Source organism: Anomaloglossus baeobatrachus, chromosome 6 (genome assembly GCF_048569485.1).
Source record: "Anomaloglossus baeobatrachus isolate aAnoBae1 chromosome 6, aAnoBae1.hap1, whole genome shotgun sequence".
Taxonomy (NCBI): domain Eukaryota; kingdom Metazoa; phylum Chordata; class Amphibia; order Anura; family Aromobatidae; genus Anomaloglossus; species Anomaloglossus baeobatrachus.
Genome location: NC_134358.1, coordinates 566,457,897 through 566,477,310, shown reverse-complemented (window position 1 = coordinate 566,477,310; position 19,414 = coordinate 566,457,897). Strand labels below are relative to the sequence as shown.

General features: G+C 52.3%; 1 protein-coding gene across 6 annotated transcripts in view; it reads right to left on the bottom strand.

Annotated features, from left to right (window-relative positions):
- Positions 1 to 3,164: 3,164 nt before the first annotated feature.
- Positions 3,165 to 19,414, bottom strand: part of LOC142243668 (uncharacterized) — a 49,451-nt gene continuing 33,201 nt past the window's right edge. For 5 of the 6 annotated variants that reach the window (XM_075315805.1, XM_075315802.1, XM_075315803.1 and 2 more), the window contains one exon: positions 3,165 to 4,683. In XM_075315805.1, the coding sequence (XP_075171920.1) occupies positions 3,227 to 4,683 (1,457 nt within the window). In that variant the 3' untranslated portion in view covers positions 3,165 to 3,226. Of the gene's footprint in view, positions 4,684 to 5,044; positions 5,249 to 19,414 lie in introns of those variants that run through there. The other variant, XM_075315804.1, reaches the window with a different exon arrangement.

Genomic DNA, 19,414 nt, shown 5'->3' with positions numbered 1-19,414 from the left:
CCTGTCCTCTGCCCTCTACTCTACTCTGTCCTCCTCCTCCTGGACCTGTTCTCTGCCCTCTACACTACTCTGTCCTCCTCCTCCTGTCCTCTGCCCTCTACACTACTCTGTCCTCTTCCTCCTGGACCTGTCCTCTGCCCCCTACACTATGTCCTCCTCCTCCTGGACCTGTCCTCTGCCCTCTACACTACTCTGTCCTCCTCCTCCTGGACCTGTCCTCTGCCTTTGACACAGTAGACCACTCCCTCCTATTACAGATTCTCTCATCTCTGGGCACCACAGACTTGGCCCTATCTTGGATCTCCTCATACCTAACCGACCGAATTTTCAGCGTCTCCCTTTCTCATACCACCTCCTCATCCCACCCTCTATCCGTTGGTGTCCCCCAAGGTTCAGTTCTTGGACCCCTGCTGTTCTCCATCTACACCTTCGGCCTGGGACAGCTCATAGAGTCCACGGCTTCCAGTATCCTCTCGATGCTGATGACACCCAGATCTACCTCTCTGGACCTGACATTACCTCTTTACTAACTAAAATCCCACAATGTCTCTCTGCTATTTCATCCTTCTTCTCTGCGCGATTCCTAAAACTGAACATGGACAAAACAGAATTGTCTTTCCTCCTCCTCACTCATCTCCTCCAACAAGCCTATTCATCAAACCTGATGGTTGCTCTCTCTCCCCAGTCTCACAAGCTCGTTGCCTTGGAGTAAAGCGGGCTTTACACGCTACGATATCGTTAATGTTTTATCGTCGGGGTCACGTCGTTAGTGACGCGCATACGGCGTCATTAACGATATCGCAGCGTGTGACGCTTTTGTGCGACCTAAAACGATCGCAAAAGCGGCCAAAATCGTTTGCCGCGGAGAGGTCGTCCTAAAACAGAAAATCGTTCTCTTCTAATTAACGATGTTGTTCCTCGTTGCTGCGGCAGCACACATCGCTATGTGTGACACCGCAGGAGCGAGGAACATCTCCTTACCTGCCTCCACCGGCAATGCGGAAGGAAGGAGGTGGGCGGGATGTTTACGTCCCGCTCATCTCTGCCCCTCCACTTCTATTGGACGCCTGTCGTGTGACGTCGCTGTGACGCCGCACGACCCACCCCCTTAGAAAGGAGGCAGATCGCCGGCCAGAGCGACGTTGCAGGACAGGTAAGTCCGTGTGACGGGTGTCAGCGATGTTCTGCGCGACGGGTATCGATTTGCCCGTGTCGCACAAACGATGGGGGCGGGTACGCACGCTAGCGATATCGGTAACGAAATCGCAGCGTGTAAAGCCCCCTTAACCCTCGACTCTCTCTGCTCTATCCTTCAAGCCGCACATCCAAGCCCTCTTCACCTCCTGCAGACTACAGCTCAAAAATATCTCCCGGATCCGAGCTTTCCTTAACCAAGAATCAGCAAAAACATTAGTGCATGCCCTCATCATCTCCCGCCTCGACTACTGTAACCTCCTGCTCTCTGGCCTCCCTTCCAACACTCTTGCACCCCTCCAATCCATCCTAAACTCTGCGGCCCGCTTAATCCACCTCTCCCCTCGCTATTCCTCAGCCTGCCCCCTGAGTTGCAGCTTGAATGAATTTCTGTGGAACGTGATTGGGGCAGTTTTCCACCATCCAGACTATCTCGCGTTACAATCTTTCATCAGTTTTTCTCTGCCGTCCACATCCGGGGATACTATCTACAGTGCCATGGGTTGTTAACTTCTTGATTATGTTGTGCACCGTGGACAAAGGAACATCAAGATCTCTGGAGATAGACTTGTAACCTTGATATTGTTGATATTTTTCAACAATTTTGGTTCTCCAGTCCTCAGACAGTTGTATTCTCCTCTTTGTGTTCTCCATGCTTAGGCTATGTCCGCACGTTGCTTTTTACCTGCTTTTTTGCTGCTTTTTCAACTGCAGCGTTTAATGCCAAAATGGTTGTGTTCTGCTTTTCAAGCAAAGTCTATGGGAATTTGGGTTTCTTGTCCGCACTATGCAGTTCAAACTGCAGCCTTTTTGTTGCAGAACTTTGGTCAAAAACTCAGCTTTGCTGTGCAAAACCCAAATGGCAAGAACAATTCACATGTCAGTTGTTTTTGCCATTTGGGTTTTGCACTGCAAAGCTGAGTTTTTGACCAAAGTTCTGCAACAAAAAGGCAGCAGTTTGAACTGCATAGTGCGGACAAGAAACCCAAATTCCCATAGACTTTGCTTGAAAAGTAGAACACAACCATTTTGGCATTAAACGCTGCAGTTGAAAAAGCAGCAAAAAAGCAGGTAAAAAGCAACGTGCGGACATAGTAAGTGCGGCGCACACAGACACACAAAGCAAACGGTTCAGTCAATTTCTTCCCTTTTTATCTGGTTTCAGGTGTGATTTTCATATTGCCCACTCCTGTTACTTGCCACAGGTGAGTCTGAACAAGCATCTCATGCTGGAAACAAAGTTGTTTACACACAATTTTTGAAAGGTGCCAACAATTATGTCCAGCCTAATTTTGTTTTTTGGGGTTTTTTTTTGTGAAGTTATGTTAAATTTCCTTTTTTCTCTCTCACATTTTTTGTGCTGTTCCAAAACAACAAAGGAAATAAACATGAGTAATTGGAATAATTTTCTGGGAGAAATAATTTTCTGGAACAATTTCAAGGGTGCCAACACTTTCAGTCATGACTATATGTATCACAGTATAGTGCAGTGGTGGTGGTGTTGTGTGAAAAATTAATCTGTGACCACAAATTTGTTTATTTCTCTGTTGATCCAATGTTACATCCTGTATTATACTCCAGAGCTGCACTCACTATTCTGCTGGGGCAGTCACTGTGTACATACATTACATTACTGATCCTGAGTTACATCCTGTATTATACTCCAGAGCTGCACTCACTATTCTGCTGGGGCAGTCACTGTGTACATACATTACTGATCCGGAGTTACCTCCTGTATTATACTCCAGAGCTGCACTCACTATTCTGCTGGTGCAGTCACTGTGTACATACATTACATTACTGATCCTGAGTTACCTCCTGTATTATACTATTATACTCCAGAGCTGCACTCACTATTCTGCTGGTGCAGTCACTGTACATTTCCCATGCATCAGATGACTGTACTGTGTAGTGAATGGACAGACGCCATAGCCACAGCCCGGTGGCCACAGAATGACGGACATTGTGCTGTAAATATTTATTATATTTTCTTATATTTTCTCTTTTGTTAATAAATATACTGTGTCGCGCTTCACATCGTGGACCCAGAGTCACAGGGCCGGTAACAGACGCGTTTCACGTAGTCCTTGCAGGACGCCATTTCCTGAACCTGTCTCTTTTCTACCATGTTATTTGGAGAAGCCGCACAGATGCTAATATTGGCGACGTCTCGTGATCCTGCAACAGATGGATCCTTGTCTCCATGGGTCCAATGGGATTTCTGATTCAGAGGTCGACTGGATAATGATGTTATCGGCCTCGTGTTTGGAGAGACCTTCTCGCCTTGGAGCGCGGAGGGCTTTGCCCCACAGGGTCCGGGAATAGTAGAATCGTGTGTGTGCTGGTGCAGCTGCTGCAGGGACGCGGAGCTGAAGGCTCGCCCGCAGATGTTGCACTTGTAAGGTCTCCTCCTCTCATGTTTATACCGGTGCAGAAACAGTTTTAGCAGTTTTCCAAACGTTTGCCCACAGTCGTGACAGCTGAACACAAAGCTGTGGGACAGGAGATGCCTCATTAAGGTACAATGGTGGCGGAAACATTTTTTGCAGGTTTTGCACCTGAAGAGCCGCTCTATATTAAGACCATGCAGAAACTCTTCCGAAACATGACACTTTTTTTTCTTTTTCTTCTTAATCTTTCTCTCTTGATCACTTGCAGGATCCACAGCCAAGATGGGATCTGTTGGGATGATGTGGTGGGGCACTTCTTCAACAGACCTGCTGGTGGTCCCATCATCATAGGTAGGCCATGGTGTTCCATCTTGGGTGTGGGTTGGTGAGCGGCTCTCATCTGCTTCAAGTTCCATCGATAGACTCATGGGTTGGAGGTCATAGTCATCGTCTTGGTGCTCGGAATGAACTTTGGCATGTTTGAGAAGGTAGGGCAGTCTGGTGTAGACCTTTGTGCACTTATGACACTTGTAGACCTCATTTCCTAAGTGCTCTCGCTGGTGGTTCACCAGCGCGGTCTTGTAACGGAAGCGCTGGTGACACAGGTGACATTCCAAGAGCGGTGAGTGGGCTTCCTTCACGTGGTTCTTCAGTTTCTGGGAACTCATGAATTTCTCGCCACACTTTACACATGGTTTCGGTGTCCGGTGTGTCGCCTTGTGTTTCTTTAGGTCTCCTCCGCTCTGGAACGTAAGCTGGCACTTGTGACACTTGTACTCGATGACTTGGTGGATCCTCTGGTGCCTCTTGAGTTGGCTTGGCTTCTTGAAGCTCTTCACGCACAAGGAGCACTGATGTGGCTGCCTGTGGAAGTGGCTCTTCTGGTGGGCGAGGAGATGACCCTCTTGGTTGTAACCTTTGCCGCAGTCAAGGCAGACAAACTTTTTTTTGCCTTTCGAGGAGCTGCAGTAGCATTTGTGGACGCCCTTGCACGTCAGACATTGCGGCTGCTGGTCCTTTAATTTTTGTTTCTGTGCGGGAAAGTCAAAATCACCGACCGGTGTCTTCTGGGTTTGGATTTCAACGGAGGAGCCACTTTCTAAAAAGAAAATGTGAAGGACACTATTAAAAAATGACACGATCATCCCCTGTAGGATTATGATACTTCAGCATAATAATAGAGTTCACCGAGTGCCCGACAATAAACTGGTCTAAACCCGCGCTTCTAGCTTTGGATTCCAGGAGCTCTGTGATTGGGGAGGGTCTGTCCAATATCCCAGGGGTTCACAAGTTTAAGTATCTGGGGATTTACATTACTAATAAATCACAGGAGTATATTCCTTTAAATTGAAGTCCACGGGTCATAAAAAGGAGGAATAAAGTGAGTGTTTGGGTAGAGTAAACCTCGTTAGGATGCGCTTAGTGCCGAGCATTGTGTGCGTACGTCGTGCGTAACTCACCTGTCTGGATTCCTAAATGATGGTTTAAGAAAATGCACAACATCTTTAGAAACCTGCTGTGGAAAAAAAAATGGCCCCCAAGAAAAAAAAACTGGAAAAACTGCAACTACCCAAAAAATGGGTGGGGGAACTACTATATGGGGGAACTACTTATCTTCCCAACTTCAGTATTTCCATAAAATTTGGTGGACATCTAAGGGTCTGCTTGGGATGACAGACTGCTCAATGTATATGCCAACTGGAATAACGGTCACGCCGAGCATGACCGGTAGAGAGGGTGACTGGATGGGGGGGATCTCTGACGCTTAGCCTCAAGCTAAGGGGGTGCCCTAGGCTTACCCTCAACCCAGAATTACACTTGAAGGTGGCGACGTCTGAGCCCCCAGCCTCTCCCTATCTCCTGTCCTTGCCCTGATGATAATGTCCCCTCCACACCCACCACCCAAAGGTACTTACCGGGACGGAGATCCCAAAACCCCACCACAATGATCTCAATAACCGGCACCCCCTGCTGGAAGCAGAGGGTACATACGTTCATATGAAAAAGTTTGGGCCCCCTATTAATGTTAACCTTTTTTCTTTATAACAATTTGGGTTTTTGCTATTTCAGTTTCATATATCTAATAACTGATGGACTGAGTAATATTTCTGGATTGAAATGAGGTTTATTGTACTAACAGAAAATGTGCAATCCGCATTTAAACTAAATTTGACAGGTGCATAAGTATGGGTACCCTTATCAATTTTTTGATTTGAACACTCCTAACTACTTTTTACTGACTTACTAAAGCACTAAATTGGTTTTGTAACCTCTTTGAGCTTTGACCTTCATAGGCAGGTGTATCCAATCATGAGAAAAGGTATTTAAGGTGGCCACTTGCAAGTTGTTCTCCTATTTGAATCTCCTATGAAGAGTGGCATCATGGGCTCCTCAAAACAACTCTCAAATGATCTGAAAACAAAGATTATTCAACATAGTTGTTCAGGGGAAGGTACAAAAAGTTGTCTCAGAGATTTAACCTGTCAGTTTCCACTGTGAGGAACATAGTAAGGAAATGGAAGAACACAGGTACAGTTCTTGTTAAGCCCAGAAATGGCAGGCCAAGAAAAATATCAGAAAGGCAGAGAAGAAGAATGGTGAGAACAGTCAAGGACAATCCACAGACCACCTCCAAAGACCTGCAGCATCATCTTGCTGCAGATGGTGTCACTGTGCATCGGTCAACAATACAGCGCACGTTGCATAAGGAGAAGCTGTATGGGAGAGTGATGTGAAAGAAGCCGTTTCTGCAAGCACGCCACAAACAGAGTCGCCTGAGGTATGCAAAAGCACATTTGGACAAGCCAGTTACATTTTGGAAGAAGGTCCTGTGGACTGATGAAACAAAGATTGAGTTGTTTGGTCATACAAAAAGGCGTTATGCATGGAGGCAAAAAAACACGGCATTCCAAGAAAAGCACTTGCTACGCACAGTAAAATTTGGTGGAGGTTCCATCATGCTTTGGGGCTGTGTGGCCAATGCCGCCACCGGGAATCTTGTTAAAGTTGAGGGTCGCATGGATTCAACTCAGTATCAGCAGATTCTTGACAATAATGTGCAAGAATCAGTGACGAAGTTGAAGTTACGCAGGGGACGGATATTTCAGCAAGACAATGATCCAAAACACCGCTCCAAATCTACTCAGGCATTCATGCAGAGGAACAATTACAATGTTCTGGAATGGCCATCCCAGTCCCCAGACCTGAATATCATTGAACATCTGTGGGATGATTTGAAGCGGCTGTCCATGCTCGGCGACCATCAAACTTAACTGAACTGGAATTGTTTTGTAAACGGGAATGGTCAAATCTACCTTCCTCCAGGATCCAGGAACTCATTAACAGCTACAGGAAGCCACTAGAGGCTGTGATTTCTGCAAAAGGAGGATCTACAAAATATTAATGTCACTTTTATGTTGAGGTGCCCATACTTTTGCACCGGTCAAATTTTGTTTAAATGCGGATTGCACATTTTCTGTTAGTACAATAAACCTCATTTCAATCCAGAAATATTACTCAGTCCATCAGTTATTAGATAGATGAAACTGAAATAGCAAAAACCCAAATTGTTATAAAGAAAAAAGGGTAACATTAATAGGGGTGCCCAAACTTTTTCATATGACTGTATGTAAGCTGGAAGTGGTCATCAGGGTAAATACCTTGGTCAGAGTAATGAGATTGTAGCAGGCCAGGCAAAACTGGCATTAACTCCGATGGTGCCAAAAGAAAAAAAAACACGTTTCAAGTATATGGTCTCAGATGGTAAATAAAAACTAGCCCTGAGCTTTTCACTAGTCACATAGCAATATTCTCCAGGTCTGTGCGATTACTGTGATATCAATCGTGTATTTTATTTTTTTCTATTTCAGTGTTGTAAAAAAATTACAACTTTGTAAGAGAAAAAAACCCAAAACTTTGACTGCGTTTTATTTTTTAATGAGATGTGCAACTATAGAGTTACGATTTTAATTCCCTCTTTCTCCCATTTACTGTATGTATGGGTTGTAACTAGGGATGATCGAATACCTCAAATATTCAGCTTCGCGACTATTTGCCGAATAGGTCGCTGCTATTTGACTATTCGCAAATATTCGATGCGCAATGTAAGCCTATGGGAAACCCGAATAACAACTATTCGGGCTTCCCATAGACTTACATTGCGCATCGAATATTCGCATAGCAGCAACCTATTCGTCGGATATTCGCGAAGCCGAATATTTGGGGTATTCGATCATCGCTAGTTGTAAAGCCCTGAAAGCAGCCGATCTTATGAGACAAATACACCCTTAAAAACATATAGGCGGACAATTTACACTAAAACTTCCTGATGAGGCACCAATACCTAATGAGTGAGGCCCCTCTTACAGCATCCTAGAGGCCACCACACAATAATAAGGCTATGTGCACACGCTGCGTTTTTTTGACGCTGCGTTTTTGGCCGCTAAAAACGCACAAAAACGCACCTGCAGCAAAAAAAACGGTAAAAAAAAACGCATGCGTTTTTACCGCGTTTTTGGCTGCGTTTTTGATTTCTGCGTTTTTCCAATGCATTGCATGGGGGGAAAACGCAGAAAAACGCAGGAAAGAATTGACATGTCCATTTTTTTTTTTAAGCTCAAAAACGCAGCTTAAAAAAAAAGTTGTGTGCGGACAGCAAAAATGAAAACTCATAGACTTTGCTGGGGAAGCAAAGTCATGCAGTTTTGAGGCCAAAAACGGACCTGAAAAACGTGCAAAAACGCACTGTGTGCTCATAGCCTAAGCTGTATTTTAGCCTCTAATTCAGCCAGAAAACAACTGTGTTTTTTGTTTTATAAAATGCACCAGATTATAAAATGCACCCCAAATTTAGAGAGAAAAAAATGGGGTCTGTGTTATACTTTGGTGCTGTCTTACCAGAAGGGGGCGGCAGCGGTGGTGGAGCGCGGTCACAGGAGGCAGGGGCGGTGTTGGAGTAGGGCGATGCTGCAGGCGCTGCGGCGGGCGTCCCAGATGCCCTGTTGGTTCTGCTGGCTGCGAGGGCTCTGCTGGCTGTGTGGAGCAGGGCGGTGCGGCGGGCGTCCCAGATGCCCTGTTGGTTCTGCTAGCTGCGGGGCTGTGCTGGCTGTGTGGAGCAGGGCGGTGCGGCTGGCGTCCCAGATGCCCTGTTGGTTCTGCTGGCTGCGGGGGCTGTGCTGGATGTGTGGAGCAGGGCGGTGTGGCGGGCGTCCCAGATGCCCTGTTGGTTCTGCTAGCTGCGGGGCTGTGCTAGCTGCATGGAGCAGGGCGGTGCGGCGGGCGTCCCAGATGCTCTGTTGGTTCTGCTAGCTGCGGGGGTTCTGCTGGCTGCATGGAGCAGGACGGTGCGGCGGGCGTCCCAGATGCCCTGTTGGTTCTGCTGGCTGCGGGAGCTGTGCTGGCTGTGTGGAGCAGGGCGGTGCAGCGGGCGTCCCAGATGCCCTGTTGGTTCTGCTGGCTGCGGGGGCTGTGCTGGCTGTGTGGAGCAGGGCGGTGCGGCGGGCGTCTCAGATGCCCTGTTGGTTCTGCTGACTGCGGGGGCTGTGCTGGCTGCATGGAGCAGGGCGGTGCGGCGGGCGTCCCAGATTCCCAGATGCCCTGTTGATTCTGCTAGCTGCGGGGGCTCTGCTGGCTGCATGGAGCAGGGCGGTGCAGCGGGCGTCCCAGATGCCCTGTTGGTTCTGCTGGCTGTGGGGGCTGTGCTGGCTGCATGGAGCAGGGCGGTGCGGCGGGCGTCCCAGATTCCCAGATGCCCTGTTGATTCTGCTAGCTGCGGGGGCTCTGCTGGCTGCATGGAGCAGGGCGGTGCAGCGGGCGTCCCAGATGCCCTGTTGGATCTGCTAGCTGCGGGGGCTGTTATGGCTGTGTGGAGCAGGGCGGTGCGGCAGGCGTCCCAGATGCCCTGTTGGTTCTGCTGGCTGTGGGGGCTGTTATGGCTGCATGGAGCAGGGCGGTGCGGCGGGCGTCCCAGATGCCCTGTTGGTTCTGCTGGGCTGTGGGGGCTGTGCTGGCTGTGTGGAGCAGGGCGGTGCGGCGGGCGTCCCAGATGCCCTGTTGGTTCTGCTAGCTGCGGGGCTGTGCTGGCTGTGTGGAGCAGGGCGGTGCGGCTGGCGTCCCAGATGCCCTGTTGGTTCTGCTGGCTGCGGGGGCTGTGCTGGATGTGTGGAGCAGGGCGGTGTGGCGGGCGTCCCAGATGCCCTGTTGGTTCTGCTAGCTGCGGGGCTGTGCTGGCTGCATGGAGCAGGGCGGTGCGGCGGGCGTCCCAGATGCTCTGTTGGTTCTGCTAGCTGCGGGGGCTCTGCTGGCTGCATGGAGCAGGACGGTGCGGCGGGCGTCCCAGATGCCCTGTTGGTTCTGCTGGCTGCGGGAGCTGTGCTGGCTGTGTGGAGCAGGGCGGTGCAGCGGGCGTCCCAGATGCCCTGTTGGTTCTGCTGGCTGCGGGGGCTGTGCTGGCTGTGTGGAGCAGGGCGGTGCGGCGGGCGTCTCAGATGCCCTGTTGGTTCTGCTGACTGCGGGGGCTGTGCTGGCTGCATGGAGCAGGGCGGTGCGGCGGGCGTCTCAGATGCCCTGTTGGTTCTGCTGGCTGCGGGGGCTATGCTGGCTGTGTGGAGCAGGGCGGTGCGGCGGGCGTCTCAGATGCTCTGTTGGTTCTGCTAGCTGCGGGGGCTGTGCTGGCTGCATGGAGCAGGGCGGTGCGGCGGGCGTCCCAGATTCCCAGATGCCCTGTTGATTCTGCTAGCTGCGGGGGCTCTGCTGGCTGCATGGAGCAGGGCGGTGCAGCGGGCGTCCCAGATGCCCTGTTGGTTCTGCTGGCTGTGGGGGCTGTGCTGGCTGCATGGAGCAGGGCGGTGCGGCGGGCGTCCCAGATTCCCAGATGCCCTGTTGATTCTGCTAGCTGCGGGGGCTCTGCTGGCTGCATGGAGCAGGGCGGTGCAGCGGGCGTCCCAGATGCCCTGTTGGATCTGCTAGCTGCGGGGGCTGTTATGGCTGTGTGGAGCAGGGCGGTGCGGCAGGCGTCCCAGATGCCCTGTTGGTTCTGCTGGCTGTGGGGGCTGTTATGGCTGCATGGAGCAGGGCGGTGCGGCGGGCGTCCCAGATGCCCTGTTGGTTCTGCTGGCTGTGGGGGCTGTGCTGGCTGTGTGGAGCAGGGCGGTGCGGCGGGCGTCCCAGATGCCCTGTTGGTTCTGCTAGCTGCGGGGCTGTGCTGGCTGTGTGGAGCAGGGCGGTGCGGCTGGCGTCCCAGATGCCCTATTGGTTCTGCTGGCTGCGGGGGCTGTGCTGGATGTGTGGAGCAGGGCGGTGTGGCGGGCGTCCCAGATGCCCTGTTGGTTCTGCTAGCTGCGGGGCTGTGCTGGCTGCATGGAGCAGGGCGGTGCGGCGGGCGTCCCAGATGCTCTGTTGGTTCTGCTAGCTGCGGAGGCTCTGCTGGCTGCATGGAGCAGGACGGTGCGGCGGGCGTCCCAGATGCCCTGTTGGTTCTGCTGGCTGCGGGAGCTGTGCTGGCTGTGTGGAGCAGGGCGGTGCAGCGGGCGTCCCAGATGCCCTGTTGGTTCTGCTGGCTGCGGGGGCTGTGCTGGCTGTGTGGAGCAGGGCGGTGCGGCGGGCGTCTCAGATGCCCTGTTGGTTCTGCTGACTGCGGGGGCTGTGCTGGCTGCATGGAGCAGGGCGGTGCGGCGGGCGTCTCAGATGCCCTGTTGGTTCTGCTGGCTGCGGGGGCTATGCTGGCTGTGTGGAGCAGGGCGGTGCGGCGGGCGTCTCAGATGCTCTGTTGGTTCTGCTAGCTGCGGGGGCTGTGCTGGCTGCATGGAGCAGGGCGGTGCGGCGGGCGTCCCAGATTCCCAGATGCCCTGTTGATTCTGCTAGCTGCGGGGGCTCTGCTGGCTGCATGGAGCAGGGCGGTGCAGCGGGCGTCCCAGATGCCCTGTTGGTTCTGCTGGCTGTGGGGCCTGTGCTGGATGTGTGGAGCAGGGCGGTGCAGCGGGCGTCCCAGATGCCCTGTTGGATCTGCTAGCTGCGGGGGCTGTTATGGCTGTGTGGAGCAGGGCGGTGCGGCAGGCGTCCCAGATGCCCTGTTGGTTCTGCTAGCTGCGGGGGCTCTGCTGGCTGCATGGAGCAGGGCGGTGCGGTGGGCGTTCCAGATGCCCTGTTGGTTCTGCTGGCTGCGGGGGCTGTGCTGGATGTGTGGAGCAGGGCGGTGCGGTGGGCGTCCCAGATGCCCTGTTGGTTCTGCTAGCTGCGGGGGCTCTGCTGGCTGCATGGAGCAGGGCGGTGCGGTGGGCGTTCCAGATGCCCTGTTGGTTCTGCTGGCTGCGGGGGCTGTGCTGGATGTGTGGAGCAGGGCGGTGCGGCAGGTGTCCTAGATGCCCTGTTGGTTCTGCTGGCTGCGGGGGCTCTGCTGGCTGCATGGAGCAGGGCGGTGCGGCGGGCGTCCCCAGATGCCCTGTTGGTTCTGCTGGCTGTGGGGGCTCTGCTGGCTGCATGGAGCAGGGCGGTGCGGTGGGCATCCCAGATGCCCTGTTGGTTCTGCTGGCTGCGGGGGCTGTGCTGGCTGTGTGGAGCAGGGCGGTGCGGCAGGCGTCCCAGATGCCCTGTTGGTTCTGCTGGCTGTGGGGGCTGTGCTGGCTGCATGGAGCAGGGCGGTGCGGCGGGCGTCCCAGATGCCCTGTTGGTTCTGCTGGCTGCGGGGGCTGTGCTGGCTGTGTGGAGCAGGGCGGTGCGGCAGGCGTCCCAGATGCCCTGTTGGTTCTGCTGGCTGTGGGGGCTGTGCTGGATGTGTGGAGCAGGGCGGTGCGGTGGGCGTCCCAGATGCCCTGTTGGTTCTGCTGGCTGCGGGGGCTGTGCTGGCTGTGTGGAGCAGGGAGGTGCGGCAGGCGTCCCAGATGCCCTGTTGGTTCTGCTGGCTGCGGGGGCTATGCTGGCTGTGTGGAGCAGGGCGGTGCGGCGGGCGTCCCAGATGCCCTGTTGGTTCTGCTGGCTGCGGGGGCTCTGCTGGCTGCATGGAGCAGGGCGGTGCGGTGGGCGTCCCAGATGCCCTGTTGGTTCTGCTGGCTGCGGGGGCTGTGCTGGCTGTGTGGAGCAGGGCGGTGCGGCGGGCGTCCCAGATGCCCTGTTGGTTCTGCTGGCTGCGGGGGCTCTGCTGGCTGCATGGAGCAGGGCGGTGCGGCGGGCGTCCCAGATGCCCTGTTGGTTCTGCTGGCTGCGGGGGCTGTGCTGGCTGCATGGAGCAGGGCAGTGTGGCGGGCGTCCCAGATGCCCTGTTGGTTCTGCTGGCTGTGGGGGCTGTGCTGGCTGTGTGGAGCAGGGCGGTGCGGCAGGCGTCCCAGATGCCCTGTTGGTTCTGCTGGCTGCGGGGGCTGTGCTGGCTGTGTGGAGCAGGGCGGTGCGGCAGGCGTCCCAGATGCCCTGTTGGTTCTGCTGGCTGCGGGGGCTGTGCTGGCTGTGTGGAGCAGGGCGGTGCGGCAGGTGTCCCAGATGCCGTGTTGGGGGTGCAGGTTTCACAGCAATGGCGCCCGGATTCGGCGCGGGCGCAGATTGAGCTCTCGGTTCAATGACAAGCCGAGATCTCATCTGTGCACACGACTCCTCCGGCCTGCTGATCTCCCGGCAGAGGACTTAAGGAAAATGGTGCCCGGAGGTGGCGCATGTGCAGATGAGATCTCTGCTTGTCATTGAGCTGATAGCGCAATCTGCGCACATGCCGACTCCCGGCGCCATTTGTCTGAAGCCCACCCCGCCGACTGTTCTTGCATGTTCCTTCTGCCTCACAGCGCCGCCGCCAGCAGCGAGCATCTGGGACACCCGCTATACCGCCGGCAGCATCGCCCTACTCCAGCACCGCTCCTGCCTACTGTGACTCCGCTCCACCACCGCTGCCGCCCACGCCTCCGGTAAGACACCACTGGATTATAAGACAGACCCAATATTTTTTTTTTCTCTAAATTTGGGGTGCGTCTTATAAAATGAAAAATTCGGTAAACACAAGTTCCTTATTATTAATAAGGCCATAATCCTTAGCCCTCATCAATAGGCATTTAGTTCTCCCTGGAACAAGGTGGTTGGATCCCTCTCCAGGACTCTATAACATTAATTGATCTCATTGTACATGGATCTGTCCAGGACGAAAACATTGCCGCCCTTGTCAGAGGGTTTTATGACAATGTTGTCGTCCGGTTCCAGAGCCAGAAGGGCAGTAAGTTCAGATCTCCCTAAATTAAAATAAAAATAAAATAAAATAAATAATAAAATAAAAAAAACCTTCAAAAGTTCAAATCATCCCCCTTTTGCCCCTTTGAAAATTAGAGTATTAAAAAATAAAATATACACATATTAATATACATGCGTTCAGAAACGCCCGATCTATCAAAATATAAAATCAATTCATCTGATTGGTAAATGGCGTAGAGGCAAAAAAAATTCCAAACGCCAAAATGACATTTTTTGGTTGTGCAAATATTGCACAAAATACAATAACTGGCGATCAAAACGTAGCCTCTGCGCAAAAATGGTGCCATTAAAAACGTCAGCTCGAGACGCAAAAAATAAGCTTTGAATGAGTCATAGATCACGAAAAATGAGAACGCTATGAGTGGTGGAATATGTCGCAAAAAAGTGTGCGCCACTTTTTTGGGACAAAAGTCTGAATTTTTTTTTTTTTTTACCAAATAGATAAAAGTAAACCTATACATGTTTAGTGTCTATGAACTCGTACTGACTTGATCTTCATATCAATATGTCAGGTTTTGTTTTTTTCCCAATTTGTATCAATATGTCCGTTTTAACATATAATGAACATGGTGAATAAAATACCCCAAAAACAATTTTGCAATCGCACTTTTTTTTCCAATTTTTCCGCACTTGGAATTTTTTTGCTGTTTTCCAGTACAATATATGGTAAAACTTATGGTGTCCTTGAAAGAAGGGAATTTTGTTTACTTACCGTAAATTCATTTTCTTCTAGCTCCAATTGGGAGACCCAGACAATTGGGTGTATAGCTTCTGCCTCCGGAGGCCACACAAAGTACTACACTTAAAAGTGTAAGGCCCCTCCCCTTCTGGCTATACACCCTCCCGTGGGAGCACGGGTCCCTCAGTTTTAGTGCAAAAGCAAGAAGGAGGAAAGCCAATAACTGTTTCAAAAACAAATTCAATCCGATAGACAATATCGGAGAACAGAACTTATCAACATGAACAACATGTGCACCCGAAAAACCAATACCCTAAGAAAAACAGGGCGGGTGCTGGGTCTCCCAATTGGAGCTAGAAGAAAAGGAATTTACGGTAAGTAAACAAAATTCCCTTCTTCTTTTTCGCTCCTAATTGGGAGACCCAGACAATTGGGACGTCCAAAAGCAGTCCCTGGGTGGGTAAAAGAATACCTCGTGATAGGGCTGTCAGGCAGCCCTTTCTTACAGGTGGGCCACCGCCGCCTGAAGGACTTGTCTACCTAGGCTGGCATCTGCCGAAGCGTAGGTATGCACCTGATAATGCTTGGTAAAAGTGTGCAGACTCGACCAGGTAGCCGCCTGGCACACCTGCTGAGCCGTAGCCTGATGCCGTAATGCCCAGGACGCACCTACGGCTCTGGTAGAATGGGCCTTCAGTCCAGAAGGAATCGGAAGCCCAGCAGAACGGTAGGCGTGAAGAATTGGTTCCTTGATCCACCGCGCAAGGGTGGATTTGGAAGCTTGCGACCCTTTATGCTGACCAGCGACCAGGATAAAGAGTGCATCCGAACGGCGCAGAGGCGCCGTGCGGGAAATGTAGATCCTGAGTGCTCTCACCAGGTCCAACAGATGTAAACCCTTTTCAAATTGGTGAACTGGATGCGGACACAAAGATGGTAAAGTGATATCCTGATTGATGAAAGGAAGATACCACCTTGGGAAGAAACTCTGGAATTGGACGCAGAACTACCTTGTCTTGGTGAAACACCAGGAAGGGAGATTTGCAAGATAACGCCGCCAGCTCTGACACTCTCCGAAGAGACGTGACCGCCACTAGAAAAGCCACTTTCTGAGAAAGCCGAGAAAAGGAAATCTCTTTCATAGGCTCGAAAGGCGGCTTCTGGAGAGCAATTAGAACCTTGTTCAGATCCCAGGGTTCCAATGGCCGCTTGTAAGGGGGGACAATATGACAAACCCCTTGCATGAACGTGCGTACTTTAGGAAGTCGCGCTAGGCGTTTCTGAAAAAATACGGATAGCGCGGAGACTTGACCTTTAAGAGAGCTAAGCGACAAACCTTTTTCCAACCCAGACTGCAGGAAGGAAAGAAAAATAGGCAATGCAAATGGCCAGGGAGAAACTCCCTGAGCAGAGCACCACGATAGGAATATCTTCCACGTCCTGTGGTAGATTTTGGCGGAGGATGGTTTCCTAGCCTGTCTCATGGTGGCAACAACTTCATGAGATAAACCTGAGGTCCCTAGGATCCAGGACTCAATGGCCACCCAGTCAGGTTCAGGGCCGCAGAATTCAAATGGAAAAACGGCCCTTGAGACAGCAAGTCTGGACGGTCTGGTAGCGCCCACGGTTGGCCTACCGTGAGATGCCACAGATCTGGGTACCACGACCTCCTTGGCCAGTCTGGAGCGACGAGAATGGCGCGGCGGCAGTCGGACCTGATTTTGCGGAGCACTCTGGGCAACAATGCCAGAGGTGGGAAAACATAAGGTAGCCGGAACTGCGACCAATCTTGAACTAGGGCGTCTGCCGCCAGAGCTCGGTGATCGTGAGACCGTGCCATGAAAACCGGAGCTTTGTTGTTGTGCCGTGACGCCATCAGGTCGACGTCCGGCGTCCCCCAGCGGCGACAGATCTCCTGAAACACGTCCGGGTGGAGGGACCATTCCCCTGCGTCCATGCCCTGGCGACTGAGAAAGTCTGCTTCCCAGTTTTCCACGCCTGGGATGTGAACTGCGGATATGGTGGATGCTGTGTTCTCCACCCACGTTAGAATCCGCCGGACTTCCTGGAAGGCTTGCCGACTGCGTGTTCCCCCTTGGTGGTTGATGTACGCCACCGCTGTGGAATTGTCCGACTGAATCCGGATCTGCTTGCCTTCCAGCCACTGTTGGAAGGCTCGCAGGGCAAGATAGACTGCTCTGATTTCCAGAACATTGATCTGAAGGGTGGACTCTTTCTGAGTCCACGTACCCTGAGCCCTGTGGTGAAGAAACACTGCTCCCCACCCTGATAGGCTCGCATCTGTCGTGACCACCGCCCAGGATGGGGGTAGAAACGACCTTCCTGTTGACAATGAGGTGGGAAGAAGCCACCACCGGAGAGAGTCCTTGGCTGTCTGAGAGAGGGAGACGTCTCTGTCGAGGGACGTCGATTTCCCGTCCCATTGGCGGAGAATGTCCCATTGTAGGGGGCGCAGATGAAACTGCGCGAAAGGGACTGCTTCCATTGCTGCCACCATTTTCCCTAGGAAATGCATGAGGCGCCTCAAGGAGTGCGACTGGCTCTGAAGGAGAGATTGCACCCCTGTCTGCAGCGAGCACTGCTTGTCCAGTTGAAGTTTCACTATCGCTGAGAGAGTATGAAACTCCATGCCAAGATATGTTAGTGATTGGGTCGGGGTTAGATTTGACTTTGAAAAGTTGATAATCCACCCGAACCTCTGGAGAGTCTTCAGTGCCACGTTCAGGCTGTGTTGGCATGCCTCTTGAGAGGGTGCCTTTATCAGTAGATCGTCCAGATACGGGATCACAGAGTGACCCTGCGAGTGCAGGACTGCTACTACTGCTGCCATGACCTTGGTGAAGACCCGAGGGGCTGTTGCCAGCCCGAAAGGTAGCGCTACGAACTGCAGGTGTTCGCTTCCTATAACGAAGCGTAGAAAACGCTGATGCTCTGGCGCAATCGGCACGTGGAGATAAGCATCTTTGATGTCTATTGATGCTAGGAAATCTCCTTGAGACATTGAGGCGATGACGGAGCGGAGAGATTCCATCCGGAATCTCCTGGTTTTTACGTGTTTGTTGAGCAACTTTAGATCCAGGACGGGACGAAACGATCCGTCCTTTTTTGGTACCACAAACAAATTGGAGTAAAAACCGTGACCTTGTTCTTGAAGAGGAACAGAAGTCACCACGCCTTCCGCCTTTAGAGCGGCCACCGCCTGCAGCAGAGCATCGGCCCGGTCGGGCGGTGGAGAAGTTCTGAAGAAACGAGTTGGAGGACGAGAGCTGAACTCTATCCTGTACCCGTGAGACAGAATGTCCCTCACCCAACGGTCTTTGACCTGTGACAGCCAAATGTCGCCAAAGCGGGAGAGCCTGCCACCGACCGAGGATGCGGAAAGAGGAGACTGAGAGTCATGAGGAAGCCGTCTTGGTAACGGTTCTTCCTGCTGGCTTTTTTGGGCGTGATTGAGTCCGCCAAGAATCTGAGCCTCTCTGATCCTTTTGAGTCCTCTTGGACGAGGAGAATTGGGACCTACCTGAGCCTCGAAAGGACCGAAAACTAGACTGACCCCTCCTTTGTTGGGGTTTGTTTTGTCTGTGTTGAGGTAAGGATGAATCCTTACCCTTGGAGTGTTTAATGATTTCATCCAAACGCTCACCAAACAGTCGGTCACGAGAAAAAGGCAAACTGGTTAAGCACTTCTTGGAAGCAGAATCTGCCTTCCATTCTCTCAACCACAGGGCTCTGCGTAAAACCACGGAGTTGGCTGACACCACCGCCGTACGGCTCGTAGAGTCTAGGACAGCATTAATCGCGTAAGACGCGAATGCAGACATCTGAGAGGTCAATGGTGCCACCTGCGGAGCAGATGTACGTGTGACTGAGTCGACTTGTGTAAGCCCAGCTGAAATAGCTTGGAGTGCCCATACGGCTGCGAATGCTGGCGCCAACGACGCTCCAATAGCTTCATAGATGGATTTCAACCAGAGCTCCATCTGTCTATCAGTGGCATCTTTAAGTGCCGCTCCATCTTCTACTGCAACTAAGGATCTAGCCGCAAGCCTGGAGATTGGAGGATCCACCTTGGGACACTGGGTCCAGCCCTTGACAACGTCAGGGGGGAAAGGATAGCGTGTATCTTTAAGCCTTTTGGAAAACCGCTTATCAGGATAAGCGTGGTGTTTCTGGATTGCGTCTCTAAAGTCAGCGTGGTCCAGAAAAGAGCTTAATTTACGCTTGGGATATCTGAAATGGAATTTCTCATGCTGTGAAGCTGACTCCTCCGCAGAAGGAGCTGGCGGAGAAATATCTAACATCTTATTGATGGACGCTATAAGATCATTCACTATGGCGTCACCATCCGGTGTATCTAGATTGAGAGCGGTCCCAGGATCAGAATCCTGATCAGATACATCCGCCTCATCACACATAGATTCATCCCGCTGGGATCCTGACCAGTGAGACGAAGTTGAGGGCCCCTCATAGCGAGACCGTTTAGGTTGTCTGGGACTGTCGTCCGAGTCAGAGTCGTCACCCTGGGGTGCGTGTGACACCCCTGGAGCACGGAAGTGTTCCAGCTGAGGGGGACCAGGGAGCAATGATTCAACAGTGTCCATGGTCTGAGTAACTGGTCTAGACTGTAATGTTTCAAGAATTTTAGACATAGTCATAGACAATCTGTCAGCAAAAGCTGCAAACTCTGTTCCTGTCACCTGGACAGCATTCACAGGTGGTACCCCCTGGGTCACGTCTAGCAGAGGCCCCGGCTGTGCCAGTGTCACAGGGGCCGAGCACTGCACACAATGGGGGTTAGCGGAGCCTGCCGGTAGAACAGCCCCACATGCGGTACAGGCAGCATATAACGTCTGTGCCTTGGCACCCTTGCGTTTTGCGGACGACATGCTGTTGCCTCCTTGTAATCTAG